General features: G+C 33.3%; 2 protein-coding genes across 5 annotated transcripts; one reads left to right on the plus strand and one right to left on the minus strand.

The window, feature by feature from the left end:
- Positions 1–1573: 1573 nt before the first annotated feature.
- LOC123227254 (cytochrome P450 97B2, chloroplastic) lies at positions 1574–9253 on the plus strand. The gene is made up of 14 exons (XM_044651979.1): positions 1574–2227; positions 2538–2718; positions 2958–3065; positions 3192–3276; positions 3383–3621; positions 3848–4021; positions 4649–4696; positions 4836–4895; positions 5243–5329; positions 5524–5612; positions 6190–6281; positions 8434–8495; positions 8700–8849; positions 8944–9253. The coding sequence occupies exons 1-14, from the start codon at positions 2082–2084 to the stop codon at positions 9166–9168; spliced, it is 1746 nt and encodes a 581-aa protein (XP_044507914.1). The 5' UTR covers positions 1574–2081; the 3' UTR covers positions 9169–9253.
- Positions 9214–13381, minus strand: LOC123227252 (protein FAR1-RELATED SEQUENCE 2-like). 4 transcript variants are annotated; one of them, XM_044651977.1, is made up of 9 exons: positions 13228–13381; positions 10752–12894; positions 10605–10661; positions 10226–10294; positions 10063–10128; positions 9910–9978; positions 9745–9810; positions 9592–9660; positions 9214–9500 (listed from the first exon to the last, which is right to left on the minus strand). In XM_044651977.1, exons 2-9 carry the CDS (start codon positions 12852–12854, stop codon positions 9426–9428), a joined length of 2574 nt encoding a protein of 857 aa, XP_044507912.1. In that variant the 5' UTR covers positions 12855–12894; positions 13228–13381; the 3' UTR covers positions 9214–9425. The 4 variants fall into 4 exon arrangements, with proteins under 4 accessions (XP_044507912.1, XP_044507910.1, XP_044507911.1 ...); XM_044651975.1 differs by having other exon boundaries at positions 9592–9666; XM_044651976.1 differs by having other exon boundaries at positions 9592–9666; positions 10752–12906; positions 13228–13375.
- Between the last annotated feature and the right edge of the window lie 7382 nt (positions 13382–20763).

A 20763-nucleotide genomic window follows, 5' to 3' on the forward strand; every position in this document is an offset into this window, starting at 1 on the left:
AAATTCATTTTCTACTACTAATTGTTGTATCTAACTCTTTATTTTATCGGTGACATTTCAATGAACTTGTTTTTTTCTAACTATGTCTCATTGAGTTACCCGACATTTAAGTTAAGACAACTATTTTTCATATACTTTACCACCAAGAAAAACCAAATAACTTGTGTGTGTGGTTATCCGACAATTTCTCTCACATTTTTTCTATATTTGCTACTATTATCATTACATTAATACCTAACAACTTAGTTTCTATTTTATTTTAATAATTTTGTTAATTATTATTTTTCTTTAAAATATTTTAATAATAAAAAAACTTAATATGTTTTAAACAAAAAATGAGTTCAAACGATTGAGACAATTTTGTTCTTGTAGAATCAATTGATCAAAAATAGATTCAATGTATACATTGTAAGGTCTCTATTACAATATTTACATTGTATCCATTTCTGATCAATTGAATCTATAAAAGTAAAGTCGTCCCAATCATTCACACACCTTTTCCATTTAAAGCAAATTAAATTTTTTCATTATAAATATATTTTAAAGAAAAATAATAATTAACAAAATTGGAAAAGCAAAAACGAAATTATGTTGTTAACATTAAAGGAATGATGATAATAACATGTATAACAAAAATTACGAGTGATACTGTTTGAAGTTCATGCACACAAATTACTTGCTTCTTCTTACTATTGGAGAAAATGAAAAATAGTTATCCCAACCTAAGTATTAGATAAGTCAATAAGGCGTAGTTAGAGAAAACAAATTCATTAGGGCAACATTGATAAAATAAAGAATTTCTGTTAATTATATAAGATAATTAGTAATAAAAATGATTTTACATTATTTGAACATGTAAATAAAATATAATTTATATGATCGATTTGTAATTTTTTATTTTTGATTGTATTAACTTAGAAGAAAATTTATTTTAGTAAATTTAAATAGTTATTTTTTAAAATTTATTTTTTATTTATTAAAAAACCAAACACAAAAAAAAATTAATATAAAAATTGAATGAAAAAAGTGTAGAGAGAAATTGAAATAAAAATATTAAAATTGAATAAAAAATATTGAAAGGAATTGAAAGAAGAGAATGTAGGAAGAGATTAAAAAATTAGGTTTGATGTACATGGGTTTTGAGAAAAAATGGAAAAAAAATTAAAATTTTTAAAACTAACTGTTGTTGGTCTTGCCAATAGCTGTTGGGCTACCGTGCAAAAAAGGTTACTTGTCGCTGCAAGTTGCTTTTTTCTAAGAATTATTTTTGCTTTTATGTTTTGTCAGTGCATGCACGATGTCGAACTAGGCCCAACCAATTTGCGAACCAAAAAGTTTGACTGGTAGCACGGCTCATTATAGTAACAAATCATACCCTTCGTATCTTACGATTTTATTGGAGTTTGGATTGATCTGACTAATTTGTCATGTCTATTCCTCTCATACATGGTTTATGAAAATTCAAGAGAACAAATGGTACATCCATCTGTCACTGTCAATGAGATCACATGGATGAAGGGCACTATTGAGAAGAAATAACAAAGAAGAAAAAGGAGAGGAGAACCAAAATTCATTTTGTGCTGTGTTTACATCCTTTATCCAGTGTCTAGCCACGATTAATGGTCGAACTCCTCATTGACTAGTGGTCTGGACTTTTAAGTTTCGGAGTTCTTTGATTTCTCTCTTGGTCTTCCGCACACCCAAACCTACCTCAAAACCTAATCTTCCTGTTTGGGATAAACCGCAACATAACTTTAGAAAATTATTAAAAGATTTGTCTCACTTGTGCAAAGAAAAACTTTGCGCTTTTTCTTTTAACATCCAAAAAAGCGAAGCATTTATATGAAAAAGAAAATTACATATACACATATATTGTGCAAAGTGAGGAGAGCACTTCTTTAGGTATGGCTGTGGGTTTGGCTGGGACATATTAGATGGGCGGTTAATTTTGTGGGTCTGGTTTATTTTCATTATCTGAAGGATACAGAGATTTAGGCACTTGACATGGTGGAATGACATCACAGTCCACTTATTTATAGCAAACTGGCTTCCAGAAAACCTGTCTAGTAAAATTTGTTTCAATGGCAACTTCAACTTGTGCCTTGCATCTCTCTTCAACTGCCTCATATGGCAATTTTCGGACAGCACAGTCTTGGTTTAACTTGTGTTCTAACTCGACAAGTGTTCATCTTCTCGCTTCCAAGCCAAAAGGGTCTTCTTCTATCAGGTTCTTTGTTAACTCCCTGAGATTGTTCTGAGTTCTGGATTGCACTTTGTTTTTGGTTTCATCATCGTTTTCATTTTCCTTTTTCCAATTTATTTTTGGAAAAGTTTAGTATGTGGGGATGAAAATCTGGTATTGTTATGGGTTTTATTAGTTTTAGTAACTTACAGTGTCAAGAAGCAACCTGAAAGTAGGAGCACAATTTGAGATTTTTAGCGTAATTTTGCGTTTTGTTGCCCATGTTGTTGTGAAAATTTATTAAAGTTGCTGTGTTTATTTGTCGAACTCATCGAACCATTTGTGGTGTGTGTAGATGCCAATCCACGAGCACTAGTGAGCAGAAAACAAAAAGGAACCTTTTTGACAATGCTAGCAATCTTCTCACCAATTTGTTAAGTGGGGGGAATCTTGGTTCGATGCCTGTAGCTGAAGGTGCTGTTTCTGATTTGTTTGATCGTCCTCTCTTCTTCTCCTTATACGACTGGTTTTTAGAGGTATCATGATACTTGACTCACTGCACTCTTTTGTGTACACATACTTTGATTGGCATGGTAAATTTTCATGTGTGCAATGTGAAGGTTCAATTGGAAGCTTGGTAGGTTATTTGCAGCCTAATTGTTGCATATTGCTGCATCTTGCTGTATGCTACTTTTTTTTGGTCATTGTTTATATTTGATAATTTTTTAAAATCCTATCTTTTGTTCTTTTTGTTGATATCTGTGAACTGTGGCAGCATGGTGCGGTGTATAAACTTGCATTTGGGCCAAAAGCATTTGTTGTTGTATCGGATCCCATTGTTGCAAAGCATATTCTTCGAGAAAATGCATTTTCTTATGATAAGGTAAATCTTATAATTTGTTTGTTTGATTCTTCATCTTAGCAAAATTTTTGTTCTATTGTTGCTCAATAATGTAATGTTTTGTATTTTTTTAAAATCCATTTACATAAAGTTTCATGTTGTGAATAGGGAGTTCTTGCTGATATTCTAGAACCAATAATGGGGAAAGGACTTATACCTGCTGACCTTGATACTTGGAAGCAAAGGAGAAGAGGTGAGTGGAACACAATTATATTTTCTCCTACCTATGCATCTGTGTACATATTGTGTTTAGTTGTTGTAGCTAAGTTCATTTGCTCTTTTTTGAATATATTGTGCAGTTATTGCTCCTGGGTTTCATTCCTTATACCTGGAAGCTATGGTCAAAATTTTCACAGAATGTTCAGAAAGAACGGTACTGAAATTTGAGAAACTTTTAGAAGGAGAACACTCACGTGGAGGAAGTGTAATTGAGTTGGATCTTGAAGCAGAGTTTTCAAGTTTAGCCCTTGATATTATTGGGCTTGGTGTCTTTAATTATGACTTTGGTTCCGTTACAAAAGAGTCTCCCGTGATAAAGGTTTGAGGAAAAAAAAAAAACTATGTATTTTTAAGATTCTTGCTATGTTGTTGCATTAATCTTCCACTGAATTTCAACATGTTTCGCTTAATAATAATTACATAAGATTGGTGAAAGTTGAGCAATCTTTATTTTTTCCACTCACAAGTACAGAGCCCTTTAAAATTGATGTAAGCTGCAATTCGTTGTACCAATTCATGCGGGTACTTGTGCAAATGCATTTCAGGCTGTGTATGGTACCCTTTTTGAAGCTGAGCATAGATCAACTTTCTACATTCCTTATTGGAAAATTCCTCTAGCAAGGTGGATAGTACCCAGGCAACGGAAATTCTATAATGACCTTAAAGTTATCAATGATTGTCTGGATGGACTCATCAGAAATGCAAAAGAGACTAGACAGGTGAGAGGGTAACTTTATTACTTTTGAAAAATATTGTATGTATATTTGTTTATAGCTAAGTGTCTTTGTTTCTATTCATTTTAGGATACTTAAAAGTTGCTGTTGTTGGAAGTTAGGAAGTTGCATGTTGGTACACTAGAAATTCCCAAAGATCAGTAACTATTATAGGTCAAGAGTTCTTGAGGACGAAAAAATAAGCTGCCTTTTTCTAAAGCTATAAGACCTAAATTGGCACTGTGTATCAATCATACTAGGTTGTGTAAAATCTCTTCTGGGATTCAGTGTTTTCCAAATAAATTTGGTTGGTATGAGTTTCCAGTTACCTACTCATTATAGCTTTTCAACAGATGAACTGTCAAGTCCAAAAACAAACAGGGTATAAAAGATAAAGGGACAAGCAAAATGCAATATATTATTATGATTTCTTCTCAATAACCTAAACTTGCCTTACTGTGCGATATGGGCATATTTTTTAATTCTGTATTGCTTGGTATCTGATGTATAATATTATGATCTGGTTCTTGCCCATGTTAGCTGGAGCTAACTTCATGTACCGTGTGCATAAGCAACCTGAATATTTTAGTTGGACAAATTGCTTATACCCTGATTTTGATTGTTTTGTGACAGGAAACAGATGTTGAGAAACTGCAGCAGAGGGACTACTTGAATATTAAGGTGTGCATATATCCTTATATTATCTTCTTAGCTCATTTTGCTGGTTACTTAGCACATGCCTATAATGTAGGTTCTAAAATCTGTATTCTACTTTTTCATTTATTTACAAAATCCAGTGGTGTAACTATAAGTTTTGCAGGATGCAAGTCTCTTGCGTTTTCTAGTTGATATGCGGGGAGCAGATGTTGATGATCGTCAGGTAAATATCCATAAGTGCCCAAATTCAGTGCTTCCAGAAATGGTATCACTGGCCACATTACTCAGTTGATTGGACATTCAATAAGTGCTTGTTCATCACATTATTCTGGTTCTCAGGACAGCATCTATAAATTTTGGCTTCTAATGTCATAGCCATCAAATATATGGGGTTGAAATTGTGCATGTGACTGCCAAGCCACTTTGCAAGTGGAACCTTTCTTATGCGTAGTTGTTCCCATAATGCTTTTCTTTTTATCTTTTTTTTTTTATATGGGGAATGATCATATGTCAAACTTGTGCAAACCTTTGGTTCTTATCCAAACTACATTTAATTTTATATTTTAACAGCTAAGGGATGATCTGATGACAATGCTTATAGCTGGTCATGAAACAACAGCTGCTGTCCTTACTTGGGCTGTTTTCCTTCTAGCTCAAGTATGATACTTTATTCTACCTTCATAATACAATTCTTTTTCTTGAATAAACTGTTATTGTTTTGTTTTCTTTATGGATCTTTTTTCCTGAAGATTTTTATCTCATGGGTTGAGTGAGCATATTGATACCCTACTGAATAAGTAAATAAAGATTTTGTGACCACGCTGATGCATGTTAAATTTTCTGTACTGCAGCATCCCTCCAAAATTAGGAAAGCTCAAGCTGAGATTGATTCAGTGCTGGGACAGGAGAAACCAACTTTTGAGTCGCTTAAAAAACTCCAGTAGGTCTTCAGGTCATTCACTCCTATTATTCTATTGATGGTAGCCATGTCATAAATTTTTCTTTTGGGTATTTTGAGAAGGTTCTTCGTGAGACATTACGAGAACACATAACATTGTTCCATGATCCTCATCTATATTTCTGGTCATTCACTTATTAATATTGTTTGGATGCCAACTAACACCTTTATTCTGGTAATATTTCCTGAAATTTTCTATTAATCATTCATATCTCAGTTCTGGAATTTCTGTAAGACAACTGGACTCTATTTTGAGACATTGCTTAAGATAGAGACTGAAGGATTTTTTTTTTCTTTCAATCCTTGAATAGTAGCTGATGGAAACTTTTTCCCTAGGTGTTTCAAGTCTTCATACAAGAAATCAGGATTTGCTAAAACTATTAAATTTAAAGAACTCATCTCATCTTTGGTGCAAGCTGCAACCAATTTCTCTATCTGTGTAGATAACCTGTCCTGACTGTTTCTGGCTAAATGAACTAGGCAATGCAAAAGTCCAGTTTTCCGGTTTTACTTGGTTATAGTAGCTCAAAATAAATTGATATATTTGATATGTTTTTAGGTATATAAGACTTATTGTTGCAGAGTCGCTACGGTTGTATCCTCAGCCCCCATTGCTTATTAGACGTGCCCTCAAACCAGATGTATTACCAGGTAATTTTTTCTTTCTACAGTTGCACGATTCCTTATTCAACTTCTCAAATATAAATTTATTCTTTCTAGTTTTTTTCCATTTTTCCATTTAAAAAGGTTGTGAACCAAGCAATACTGCATTAAAAATATGCCCATATCATACAATGCAGATATATGTTATTTTATTTTTAATTCAAAATCATTTAATCACATAATGATATATCATACCGAATTGTATACTCAAAAGTGTTTACACATAGTTTTATTATAAAATAAAGACATTGGCAGGTAGAACATCATGCCATCTATGCACTCATCTAGCAAAAAAAGGTCATACATGTATATATTTTCTCTTTTATCTAACTAATCTGGATTAGTTAGTTTTAAAATGAATGCATATATGACAATATTATTGAAAAGGAAAGATCTTAGGTAGGATGATGTTAGGATTGGGACACTTGTCTTTAATCCAACAGTTAATTTTTATTATAAATATGTGTTAGGTTTCAAAAGAAGGGGGAGAAGAAAAATATTAGGGTTTTAGTTTGAGGGCAGCCATTCTTGGCTGATTTAGGGAGGTCTCCGGCGCCTCGAACGGCCGAAAAATGGGAGGTCTCGAACTCTTCAAAATGTTCAGTTTATCTTTGTAATATTTTGATTAATGAAATAGTTTTAGTTTATTATGTTTTTTGTGTTTTAATTTTGTGTTTAAGTAGAATAAGAGTTGGGTTCCTAACAAATGGTATCAGAGCGTTCGATCCAGCGAGGAAGATAGATGATGGTTGGAAAAGTAAATAGTTGCGGAAAATGTTTACGGAGGAGGTTGACTTGAAGAAGAATGGGAGAAATGAGTCGGTGGCTACATACTGGAAAAGTGTCGAAAAAAAAAAAGAGAAGAAGAAGAAAACGAAAACAGAGGGAAAAGGAGGATTAAAATGGAATGTCGGCAAGAGTCTTAAAAAAAAAAAAGAAAAAAAAATTTACATAGGCAGAAAGGAGGATGCAGAGAGAGCAGAAGGTAGAAGAAAGAAGGATGAAGGAGAAGAAGGAAGAAAAGAAAAAGACAAGGAGAAGGAAAGAGAAAGGAGAGAAAAAATTTAAAAAAATAGAAAAAGGTGGAGGCCAGGGCGTTGGTTTGTTGGAAAAGAGAAAGAGAAATGTGGCTGTGACTTGCTAGGAAAGCAAAAAGAGAAGGCAGAAGCTTTGGGAAGAGAAAACGTAGCAAAAAAGAAGGCAAAAACATTATTGGAAAGAGAAAAAGAAAGATATGGCGCCGTTGAAAAGAAAATAATAAATTAATTAATTAATTTTAAAATTTTAAAAAAATCACAAAGGGAAATTAAAAAAAAAAAATCATTTTATAAATTACCATCTTGAGGACAAGATGGTTTTAAAAGGGAGGGAAATGTTAGGATTGAGACACTTGTCTTCAATCCAACGGTTAATTTTTATTATAAATATATGTGTTAGGTTTTAAAAGAAATGGGAGAAGAAAAATATTAGGATTTTGGTTTGAGGGCAGCCATTCTTGGCTAATTTAGGGAGGTCTCTGGCGCCTCGAACGGCCGGAAAATGGGAGGTCCCGAACTCCTCGAAATTTTCGGTTTATCTTTGCAATATTTTGATTAATGAAATAGTTTTAGTTTATTATGTTTTTTGTGTTTTAATTTTGTGTTTGAATAGAATAAGAGTTGGGTTTCTAATAGATGGACATAAAACATCATTTATATGTTTATCCAATAAATTCCCAACCATATTATAATTGGTTGGTTTTAAAATGAAAATGTATGTGCCATAATTTAATTGGACAACATGCAGATGATGCAGTGTGCCAATAAAACTTAAGAATTTCTCTATAATCTCAAGCAGTGCTCTTTGCTTTAGTCATATAAATGAGAAAATCTTGGGTAGGAAAGACGTATAACGTTATTTTTGTACTGTCATTCCCATAATATCCCACATAATAATTTTTTATTTCAGGTTCATCCAATTATAGTGGTAATCAAGTGAAGCACCCGGAGGTCGAATACATATATTGTAGGATTTCGTGATATTGATAGATAGATCACATGTCACACCCATCTCACCCAAGATTTTCCCCACTCATCATACTGGTTGATCATGTGCTTGATATTGTTTCATAATATGTTAAGCCACAGACTTGATTGTGCAGGAGGATACAAGGGTGACAAAGATGGTTACCCAATTCCTACAGGGACTGATATCTTTATTTCTGTGAGTAGAAGCAATTACATTTGCAAGATTTGTTTATCCAATCACATTTGCTATGCATATAAGTAATTTGTGTAATCTCAAAATGTTGCAAGAAGTAATTGCAAAACTTGGATATTACCTCAGTTTGTTGTCAAAAGCTCTTTCCTCTCATTCCTCATCCATAAGGTTTAATCAACAGCTTTAGTTATGAACACATTCTTTCAGGTGTATAATCTCCACAGATCACCTTACTACTGGGATCAACCCAATGAATTTGAACCAGACAGGTTTTTAGAGCAATGGAAGAGTGTAGATGTTGAAGGATGGAATGGTTTCGATCCATCTCGAAGCCCTGGAGCATTGTACCCTAATGAGGTTATTCTCAGATCAAGTTTCTCTATGCTTGAAGGCTAATCTCTTGAATTAAGCATTCTCAGATCAAGTTTCTTTTTATGGTTGCAATTACCAGGTTGTATCAGATTTTGCTTTCTTAGGCTTTGGTGGTGGACCAAGAAAATGTGTTGGAGACCAATTTGCTGTAATGGAATCAACAGTTGGTTTGGTCATGTTGTTACAGAAGTTTGATGTTGAGCTGAAAGGACCTCCAGAGTCTGTCGAACTGGTTACTGGTGCAACAATTCATACGAAGAATGGTTTGTGGTGCAAATTGACCAAGAGATCTAATGTCCATTGAATTGTACTTATGATTGTGCTCCATCACAAACAAAGAATATTGTAATAGTTTGCAATATCAAATTTTCCCACTTTCATTCCAAAAAGATCTGATTTTCATACATTGTTCCTAAATTGTTGATAATTCAAGACTGGATGATCTTGTACTAGAACTTATACAGCAAGCAATTTTCTACATGTGCAACTTTTGAAAGATGAAATTTAGATCTGCAGGATTAGTTGACAAATTTTCTTGTCTAGGGATGCCAGTTGTTTTGACTACCGCGAGAGGTGCTTCTCATGCAAATGCTTTGATGCAATGCCCTGAAACTGGGTGGAGTCTGGGGAACTTTGCTGTATTAAGAAAAAGTTCCCTACTAAAAAATCAACCAACGAGAAAACATTTCCAGATTCAAATGAACTATTGACAAATGTGAAAACACACCATATCTTGCAAACTATCCTGAATGTCGAAACACCCATGCATTGTAGACGTTCTGAACCCAAGCTGTCCCTGCAACTATAAAAATCTCAATATGTGAGAAATTTATAAAACCAAGTTGATTCATGAAAAAATAATAATTGTTCAATCAAGTACCAGTCCCTGTAAGCTCTGTTGAGTTCCATAGTGACTAAGACGTGCTGGAATGGAATGTAATTGTCCCTGAATAGTAGCAAAACGAAATTGTCATAACTAGATGAATTATACTGCAAGGGTTTATTTTGTGATGTATGAAGGACATAATAACAGTAACCACCATACCAGCCCTTGTATGCCCTGCTGATTGCCAAAATAACCTTCCCGGATTGGAGAAATTGAGTTCAATTGTCCCTACAATAAGTATAAGATGAGGCTTCATCATCATGTACAAGATACAAAACTATATTCTTGACTTAAATACCAGAGAATCCATACCACGGCTTCCATACTTTGTTGAGAATCATAATATCCATCAAGAGTTGCTGCTCTTGAGGCTGCTTCCTACAATAAGCCAAAATGAAGAACACTAAAAACTAGAATCACACAGCAATCAAGTACTTGGAAATGAACTTGTTCTTACAATAACTTATGGTCATACCATCTCTTGCATGTCCTGTTGAGGAACATAACAATTATTAACAGTGTGAGCTCTTGAATTCATCAGCTCCTACAGACAATAAAACCAAAGAGTTTTATGGTTATACAGCAACTGATGGCCTTTAATGCTTTTTTTGGTTTTTTTAAAGTTAAGTAAACATGCATTAGACCAAAAAGAAACAAGCTATGCTCATCTTGTCCGACTATCTCCACTCTTGCAAGATAAAGGACAAGATAGCAAAAACAAGAATGTCAAGAACAACCAAACCAAAGGACAAGACCCATAGGTTACAGGCAACAATTAAGTAAATATGATTTTTTTAATGCTTGCAAACAACATAACCTACAAAAGACTCCAATGATAAATATTAATGACAAACCATCTGCCGGCAGCTGTCTTGCAATCCGATAACTGTTCTCCCTGGCTCTGGACTTACCTAAAATATATAAATGAAACCTAGCTCAAAGTCAATTACAGAAGACAGCAAAGAAAAATATGTAGCATCAACACTAAAGTCTTGACTGACCTTTCTTTTCTTGTATGTTTTCCTTTTCTTGGATGACTTGGCCATATTGTTGCCTCGACTCCCTTCTTCAGTGTCAAGAAAACCTTGACCAGACAACGTGTTGGCCTCCAAAGTACCCTTGACAGAATTGTTCAGACCCACACACTGTTTCAAGGCTTCTTCTAGCGCTTGAAATGCAAGATCATATACTTCTCGAGATAAAGAACCTTCTTCACCCAATCTGATAGCTCGTTTACAAATATCATTAAAACGCTGCACCCGATATTGGTGTCTGCTTGATATTTCACTAACAGTTTGACTCATCTTTGCATCTCTTGTCCAGCGCTTTAGTATATAACGTGATGGGATTTCAGAAAAACCAGACATTTGGAGAACAAGAATTGCATGTTTACAAAGAAAACCTCTATATTCAAATGAGTGACATAAACAACATATATCCAACTCTGATTCATTCCAAGCTACATAGAAATTCCGTCGTTCTTCAAAATCATCAACTCGAAAGACTGCAGTTGTCCCATCTTCACTTTCTTTTTGCAGACGACAAGAAACTGCGCCTAAGACTTCAACCTGAAATTTCTTGAATATTGCATCTGTATAAATCATTGACATTTGTTTCTCAAAAGCTGAGAGTGATCTTAATCCAGGTTGTTTATTTCGAAATTCATGATCAGCTTCAGCTTCTATTTTATATCTATCTTGCAAAAATGTTTTATAGTGCTCAATGAACTCTTTAAATGTAGATTCCTTGTTCATGTACTTGTCAAAGAAAGCAGTGATACTTCCAGATCGCTCAGTTGTAGACATTCCAGCAAAGAATGCATTCTGCACATAAGTTGGGGCCCACTTTCCACGATCTTCATACAATGAGTAGACCCATTCATTTTCCCCGAGTTGAAATTTATCAACCATCTTCAACCATCTCTTTTCAAACTGTTCACCCGTCCAAGATTGATAAATGCATTTATTAAATTTCACCATAAAATTTTCATATTGATTCATAACACAACCCAAATTTGAAGAAATCTTACTTAATACATGCCATAAGCAAAAACAGTGCCGAGTTTTTGGAAAAACATCTGCAACAGCTTCCTTCAAGCATTTATCTTGATCAGTGATAACCACACTAGGAGCCTGGCCACCCACTGCTTTAAGCCATGTCTGCATTAACCAAACCAAAGATGTAGTTTCATCCCCAATTAATGCACATCCCAGTAAGATGAACTGGAAGTGGTGATTTACTCCAATAATAGGAACATAAGGAATTTTATAGTTGTTTCTGACATAAAAAGTATCAAAGAAGATTACATCGTTGAAATAGCTGTAATCATGCCTACCTTTTGCATCAACCCAGAAAATACTTCTCAAACATTTTTCTTGATCCAAATCTATTGCATAATAAAAGTTAGGACTATCATCCTGCATACACATAAAATGTTCAAGCAACACTTGTAGATCTAATTCATCAAGAGCCAACTGCAAACCTTTCTTCTGAGTAGCAACTACACCAGATTGCTTGTTCCACCCTCTAATAGCATGATAAAAATCAGCTGGACAAATCTCATGATTATGCTCTTTCACAAAACTATATATAACCCATTTTTCATCCTGTCTCCTCTTCATATGTAAGCCTGCATTGCATCCTGTCTTCAGACAAGATCGTGGATTGACAGTGGTACTAGACTCTCGCTTGCTTCCAAATCTAGAACAAGCAATTTTCACATCAATAAACTTCCCAGACCTTTTTGAACGTCGACTTGCTTTAATTGTGATGCCAAATCCCACAGAGCGAGCATATTCTCTGTAGAAAGAATAAGCTGCCTCCTTCGTTTCAAATTCCAAACCATTCTGGGGCTCACAAATTAACCCTTTGTGAACAACATTGGCACCCACCACATTCATATCCACCTGATCCCCACCACCAGAAACACCTTTGCTTGCACTTGGCATGCAGCCTTCCTCAACAAGCTCACTGGATCTAGGAGAATTCGTATCTCCATCCAACACATATATCCTATCCATTCCATCAATAAAATCCTCATTCCTACTTGAACCATTCTCTAACTTCTCCTGCTCATGTGAAGGAAGTTCAAGATCTATCTCCATGAAAAATAAAAAATTTATCGCATCATTTTACCAAAGCCACCTGAAAATTTTTCTTTTTATTAAAAAAAATGCATTGAAATTAGCCATGTTAACTATTAATCATCAGCAAAAATATTTAATCCATATATCATCCATTATCAAATTTTGTTATAACTCATACAATGAATATCATTTTTCGAAATGAAATTAACAAGTGGGTATGCTCTAAAACTAGTTCTTCAACTAAAAATCTCTTCCAAAAATAAATGGGTTGCTCTTAAAATCTTCATAAATTATAGACATATACTAATGTGCAGGGAAATGAACCATGCCCGTCAAAAAGGAAAAAAATGGAGTTAGGGTTTGAACTCGACAGAATCACTTTAAGACTTACAGTGTTGAGGAAGAGACTTAAATTGAAAAAATATAGAGCAATCACCAAAGAAAGAAAGCCATTCCTGTTCGTCCGCTTCCTCCCGCAATTGAATAATTTTGTCAAACAATAAAAAGTTTACATACTCCGAGGTTTTACGTAATTATATAATTTTAATTATGTTTTAAAAATAATAATAAAACTTTATTAATCATGTTATTAAAAGTTCAATATTATATAATACCAGAAGAGATTATTAGTTAAAACAAAACAAGTGTTTAGCCATATTGATTATAAATAATAAATAATAATTAATTACCTATCTAATAATAATAATAATAATAAAAACAAAATTTTTGATTAATTTTAGGGGAATTAATTAATTTACTTTTTTAAATCGCATTATACAATTTTAACACATTTTAATGCTTGGTAAGGCTATAGCAAAACCCCAAATTTGAACCCGTTAACCCTTGTCTCCATCCTTAATAACCCAAGTTTCGAAAAACTTATTTTCATTCACATTCTTATTTAATAATGCTTGAAGATTTAAGATTAAAATTAAAATTTTGATATTTTTTCATGTAATTAAGGTTTTAAAAACTGAATCAAATTATAAACTATTTTAAAATTTAATTTTAATTAAATTCATGAAACTATTTTAACTGATAAATCTAATAAGATGTTCAGTTTTATTTATTACATACATAACATAAATTACATGATATTATGTATTAAAGGCAACGAAGACTGATGGAAGATTTGTTGACCTTGGACGATGGTCTTGTCCAAACTGTCAGCCTTTCGCAGACAAATTCATATGACCTTCATCTTCCCTGCCAGATTATCTTATGTCATGTTATGCCAATACTAATCCCCCAAATCTTCTTCTAAATTTTATTCTTCGCTTTTGTTTGAATGTTTTCAATTGTCTCTTTGTCTTCTTGCACAGTTAACTAAACTCTTAATTGGTGCATATAATTTAACTTGAATTTTCCTTTGCAGTAATTTACATGAAATCTATGAAAAATAATAATTTATGTTAGTCAATATCAATACCTAAAAACAATACAACAAACACAAAACAAATAAAGTAAAAAATTAAGTTAAATAATATATTTGTTTTCGCGAGAGAGAGAAAAGAGTCTATTGTGAATAGTAATATGAACAATGCCCATGAACAACCTTGTGGATTACCCGTCTGCTCATGTACCTTGTACCTATCTATCTATTATTTCTAGAAAACTTGGCATATTATGTTTTTCAACAATTCAATTTAAAAAACTAAACATTTTTCATTCTAATGTAAATTTAATATAAATAAATCATTCAATGAACTAAAGTAATTATAAAATAACAACAAAAATAAATAATAAAGTATGATTTATCATTACATAAAATATCTCAAAATTTTAATATCAAATATTCAAATAAAATAACAAACAATACGATAAAAATACTACTTATTTGGATTAGGATGATTTAAATGAAAATTTTCTTTGATTTTAAACTAATTTTTAGATGAGAATATTGATGAAAATAAGTTTGAAAGGCTAGATTTCTCAAGGCTACGGATGGGATAAAATGAGTATGAAATTGAATTCTTAACTACATTCCTATATTGAATTAAAAAATAGATTAAAAAAAGAGTTTAAATCAGTCAATTTCCCTTAATATTTTATCATCTATTTTTATTTTGCATTACATGATTTAATTTAAACTTTATGTTTGGAACCCCCCAAAGGCCTTTTATTTTGTAGGCTAAAGGATGTATGCATGAATATATGAGTTATCTAATTTAAACATTATAAAGAAAAATACTCAATCCTACCAATATTAAAACATTAACTCTCTCATCTACAAGAAATACAAATCCAAATAACTTTTAAAATAAATTATAAAAAGGCAGCATAAATGTTATTACTTAAAAAGGCAGACGATTTGAAGTATAAATTATTTCTACCACTTACTAAGTATCAAAAATTCAAATACTTATTTATTTATTAAATTTTACTATTATTGCCAAGAATACAATCATCATTTAGAAATTTTATTTAAACTTTTATTATAGGATTACCCTAAAGTTTTAAAATGTTTAATTCTACCCCCTAACCTCATATTTTCCAGGTCTAAACTTAGATATCATTTTTAACTCTTAGAAACTCTCCTCACAAGAATCTGACCATTGAAACTGAGTTTCTCCTTTGGTGAGAACTATGAGAGATCTTGCTAACTTGGCAAACCCCTCAATGAACCTTCTATAGTACTTGCTAAATCTAGAAAACTGTAGACCTCTCTAATTGTCTTTAACCTCTACCAATCTAGAACTGCATCAATCTTACTCGGATCCATTGATATACTTTCTACCAAAACCACATGCCCTAACAAGGACACTATATCTAACCAAAACTCACACTTGGAGAATTTTGTATACAGTTGTTTTTCCCTCAATTTTTGCAAAGTAAGTCTTAAATGTTGCTTATGCTCCTTATGACTCATATAATACACCAATATGTCATCAATGAAGACCATTATAAACTTATTTGGGCTGTTATGAAATACCTTGTTCATCAAATCCAAGAACACTACAAGGGCATTAGTTAGTCTGAATAACATCATTACTAAGTCAAAATGGTCATACCTCATTCAGAAAGTTTTTTTAGGCTTATCTTGCTTAGCCACCCTTACTGATGGTAACTTGACCTCAGATCGATCTTGGAGAACATAATTGATCCTCTCAGTCGATCAAATAGATCATCTATTCTGAGTAATAGGTATTTATTTTTCACTATTACCTTGTGCAAGTCTCTATAATCTTTATACATCTTCATGGACCCATTTCTCTTCTTGATAAATAAGATAAGAGCTCCCTAAGGAGAGTGATTCGGTCTAATAAAACCATTCTCTAGCAATTTTTGGAACTGCTTCTTTTACTCTTGTAACTCAACTAAAGCCATTATATAGGGTGTCTTGGATATAGGTGTTGTGCCTAGTGCCAATTCTATACTGAACTTAAGCTCTTGCTCAAGAGCTAATCTCGGTAACTATGTTGGGAACACATCTACAAACTCTCAAACAATTAGTGGCTTCTCAATGCTTAGGCCTGACTCTACATTGCTCATTGCATGAGCTAAGAAATCTATACACCTTTTACTTAACATTTTTCTTACCTTCAAGGTAATGGTCATCAAACTCTTATTACGCCCTTCATCAAATTCAAATTGGTCCTTATTGTCAAGGCAGAATCAGATTTTCTTAGGCGTACAATCTTAGTTCTATTCTTCCCTAAGAAATCCATCTCCAAAATCATGTCAAAATCTAACATCTTGAACACTATTAGGTCCACAAGAAGTTGTCTGCCCCATGTATCAATGACTTGTCCCATCATCATCTCATCATTGATAATTGACCCACTATTTGGTAACTTTATCTTATCTCTCTAAGCCACCCTGACTAGTCATTCTTCTAATCTTTCTACTAAACTCTTAGCCATAAAATAATGCATAACACCACAATAAATTAAAATACAAATAGGAGTGCCAAAGCAAGAAATTTAACTAGTAATTATTGTTAGGTTGGCCTCAGCTGGCCCTTAGGTGATGGTGTACACTTTGGTAGTGGCTCTCCCTATTGGCTACTTGAGTCGAGCTAAAACCCCGAGATAAGAGTTGGCTATGTGCTTTGGCTGACAACACCAATAGCAGACTATTTGCCTTATCAAGCACTCTCGTCTATGATGTCTACCACATTTTAGCATATTGGAATCTCTAGCCATCTCTACTTTTTATTACTTTTCTAGCCTTTCTTTTTACCCATGGGTTGGAGTTTCCTTTTCCTTTCTAAAGGAGGATCTTTTTGAATCGGGGCACTACTACTACCTGACTGTGGTATTGGTGTCAATACTAGGATTGAAACTGATAGAGATGTTATCTGGGCAGAGGTCTAGCCATACATCCTTCTCACAAAAACCTCTACCCTTAATGCCCTGCTCACAACCTCACTATGAGTCTAGGGTGGCTCCTATTTTGTCATGATATTTCAAGCTATAGCTAGATCAAGCCCGTACAAAAAATTTCTCCATTCGCCCTATTTCTATGTCAGTTATCTCAAAGGTATACCTCACCAGATGATTAAACTTAGTGGAGTATTCCTTCACCAAATTTGTGCCCTACGTCAAGGTAAGAAACTTCTGTGCTCAGATGCATGTCATGTCTGTACCCCTGTACTCACCTCGAATCTCTCTCTAAACTCAAACAAAGAAATCTCTAAAATCTTAGTAGTCTTTTTGACTAAGTTCTACCATGTTATAGTATTGGACTTGAACCAATAGTGGCATATCTAACTCTTTATTGGTCGATCATATCAAACAGACTCATAACACTCTCCACCAACTCTAACTGTTCTTTAGCTACAATCGTATCCTTAGCACCATTAAATTTCTAAGGCTAGTGCATGTTGGATAGATTAAAAATATGGTACAATTGAGCCTTGGTTAATGTTGTTATCGATACTACTGTTGGTGTTGAAGTCACTTTTACTGATCCCTATGCTTAGAACACCTCCCTACTGTTTAAACATCTCTGGAAAAATATCTCAGACATGCTAAGCACTTAGACCTAACTAGAAAGCTTGAGGTGTTGCCCTTTACTCTGACTCCTCTATAAGTTATCTATCAGAGTTTTTTTGGTGTTCACTCAAGTTTTCTTTATCTTTTTTAAAAAACCCATAACTATAAGTCCTTATAAAACTCAACAGGTATAGATAAAACTAAACTTACAGTGATCGATTACAAGGCGTGAGAGATTTACACTCCTATTTAATTTCACTACAAAAACACTTTAAAACACCTTTTGGGTACCAAAACCATGCTTTGATACAAACTTGTAACACCTTCTCCAGAAGTATTTCCTTCTAGAGGAAGGTGTCACTAAATGACCTATTCTAAGCATGCATTTAAGTTAAAACAAGTAATAAATTCATTAAATGATTGAATAATACCTCATATATTAAAATTGACAAAATTATTGAAATACCATTATCTCAAAAATAATTAGAAGTATAAAAAATGTCCAAACATGAAAACATAAATGTGAAAACATAGTGTATATATTCTGAAACATCAATGAAAATCTGAATTAAACAAAAACTAAATAGACTACATTACCCTTGCTTCTTTACACCTACGGACCACCACTCATCCTGCAGCTATCACAATCACTTGTACCTACACACATGAAAATAGGGAAATAAGTGGTAAAACACTCAATAAGTAAGAGACTAAATAAACAACTTTTACTAAAATCTCTAAAATACCCTTAAACTCAACCATACTAACTTTGTCATCCAAAGTCAACACTAAACTCCCTTATGGATAATGACAGGTCTTATGAACTATCTCTATACTCATACTATACTTTAACAACTACCTAAGTTATATGTCATAACTTTCTAATCGAACTATATCCCTCTCGATCATTACAAAACCACTCCTCTAGATCCTTATCTGGCGTGACCATACTTAACTTAGTGGAAGCATTCGAATCTTAAAAAACTTTACTGGAACTATATACTAGGCTAGTTGGTTTCAATCAATTATAAGGATTTAGCACCTTGGTCATGTGAGCGATCTCTCTATTTTACTACACCAACTATATCTTAACTAGGCTTTATAGTAAGCATATACCATACTGTAGGTCTGATGTCTTACTATGGATGGTATAGTGATTGTATGCCAATTGTGCACCCTTATAATGATCCTATGATGATTAGCATGCATACATCTTGAGCCTTAACTAACTATGACTCACTCTAGCTTCCACAAAACAATTGTATCTAGTACCATTTTATAGCTCAACTTTTAGGAACTATGCACTTGATGTCTCTATATTGTTACTTAGGATAACTTTTAACTCTTTAGCCTAGTTATCTTATTATTTTCTTTCTCCCACCCTAAATACATAGACGTGTACCTTCAGACACACGGGTGTCTCTTTAATTTACTTGTACATGGTTACCTACCTGTGGCTTCTTCTCATGTGCTAATATTCATCTATACACAAATGTGTATCTAGACTAACACAAGCATATGCCCCTTCAAATATTTATTCTCCCTTCTTTTTCTATTATTTTCCTAATTGCACTACTTTTCATCCCACACACATTCATGCACAAGCTACACATGGGAAGTCCATGTGTCATAGTTGATTATTGATCGGTCAATAACATCCAACAATCATTAAATCACCAAGAAAAGTGAGTTAAATCCTAGGTTTCATGCACATGATGGTGTGTCAAACCTAAAATACCGAAAACATTGAGTTTGAACCCTAATATATTCTCTATACGAAAATCCCTTCCTTGCAACATTAGTAACACACTACTCACATGATTTATTATACCCAAAAGGCCATCAAAATATTTAGTCTCTTTCTATCATGCAAACACACTTAATATCACAAAGCATTTGCATATACTCATAGCTTAATAGCATATGCACCAATGTGCTAAGCATCAACATTAATTAACATACTCTTATCATCAATATATACATCTATATGCATCATCATCATCGTCAGAGAATTTGCATATGCTAACTAAAACTTATTAAAGTGACTACACATAACAAATCATATTTCAACCTAATCAATTTTCATGAAATCTTAATAAAACATGAACAATCATCTTTCTTATTAATTTCCTTAGTTCAAACATATTATAACACTTTACTACCATCACAATCACAATCATAATCCATTAATACAAATCAGAGGGCAATGACAGGTTCTGCTTACCTTAAATTTGTAGAAATCAAGCATGTAAGCAAGTCCTTTTTCCTCTTTTCTTTTCGTTACCACATCCCTGAAAATAGGCAACTGGAGGTATTGCATTGGAACTAGAAGATCAGGCTCAATTTTTTCTCTTTCTCTCTCTCTTTTAAGGTTTGTACATTTAGGGATTATGAAATCACAATCCCAAAAACGTAGTGATGTGTCATATATAAACTGACAACGCATTACACACACGAGCATGTGTTTAAGGCACGTGGGTGTGTGTCACTTAAATTTGAATTTCATGCAGATTCATTTTATTTGACTATTGTGGCATAACACATGGGCATGGCTCACTATACATGGTCGTATGTCACTTAGGACCTATATTTGACTTTCAAAATCATGGTAACTCATGTAACATACCTATAGGTGTTCAACTTCTCCAAATCAAAATATAAAAAGGATAGTGACGATAAAATGATATATTATGAATGCAAGAAGGTCGATCACATCTAACAAGAGTTTCCTCAACGCAAAAAGAGAAGGAAGAAGAATAAGCTAAAAAAGAAGGTTTTTGTGGCCACTTGGGACAGATGTAATAATTCAAGTGATGAAAGTGAATCAGAGAATGAAATAGCCCATATATACTTCATGGCTATGAGTAAATAAGAGGAATAGATTATCAACTCTAATTGTTACTCTTTTAGTGAATTGCAAGAAACATTTGATTGTCTCATGGATAAATATAAATGCATGTGTGTTAAAAATAAAACTTTGAGAAAACAAT

The sequence above is a fragment of the Mangifera indica genome, chromosome 10 (genome assembly GCF_011075055.1).
Source record: "Mangifera indica cultivar Alphonso chromosome 10, CATAS_Mindica_2.1, whole genome shotgun sequence".
NCBI lineage: Eukaryota > Viridiplantae > Streptophyta > Magnoliopsida > Sapindales > Anacardiaceae > Mangifera > Mangifera indica.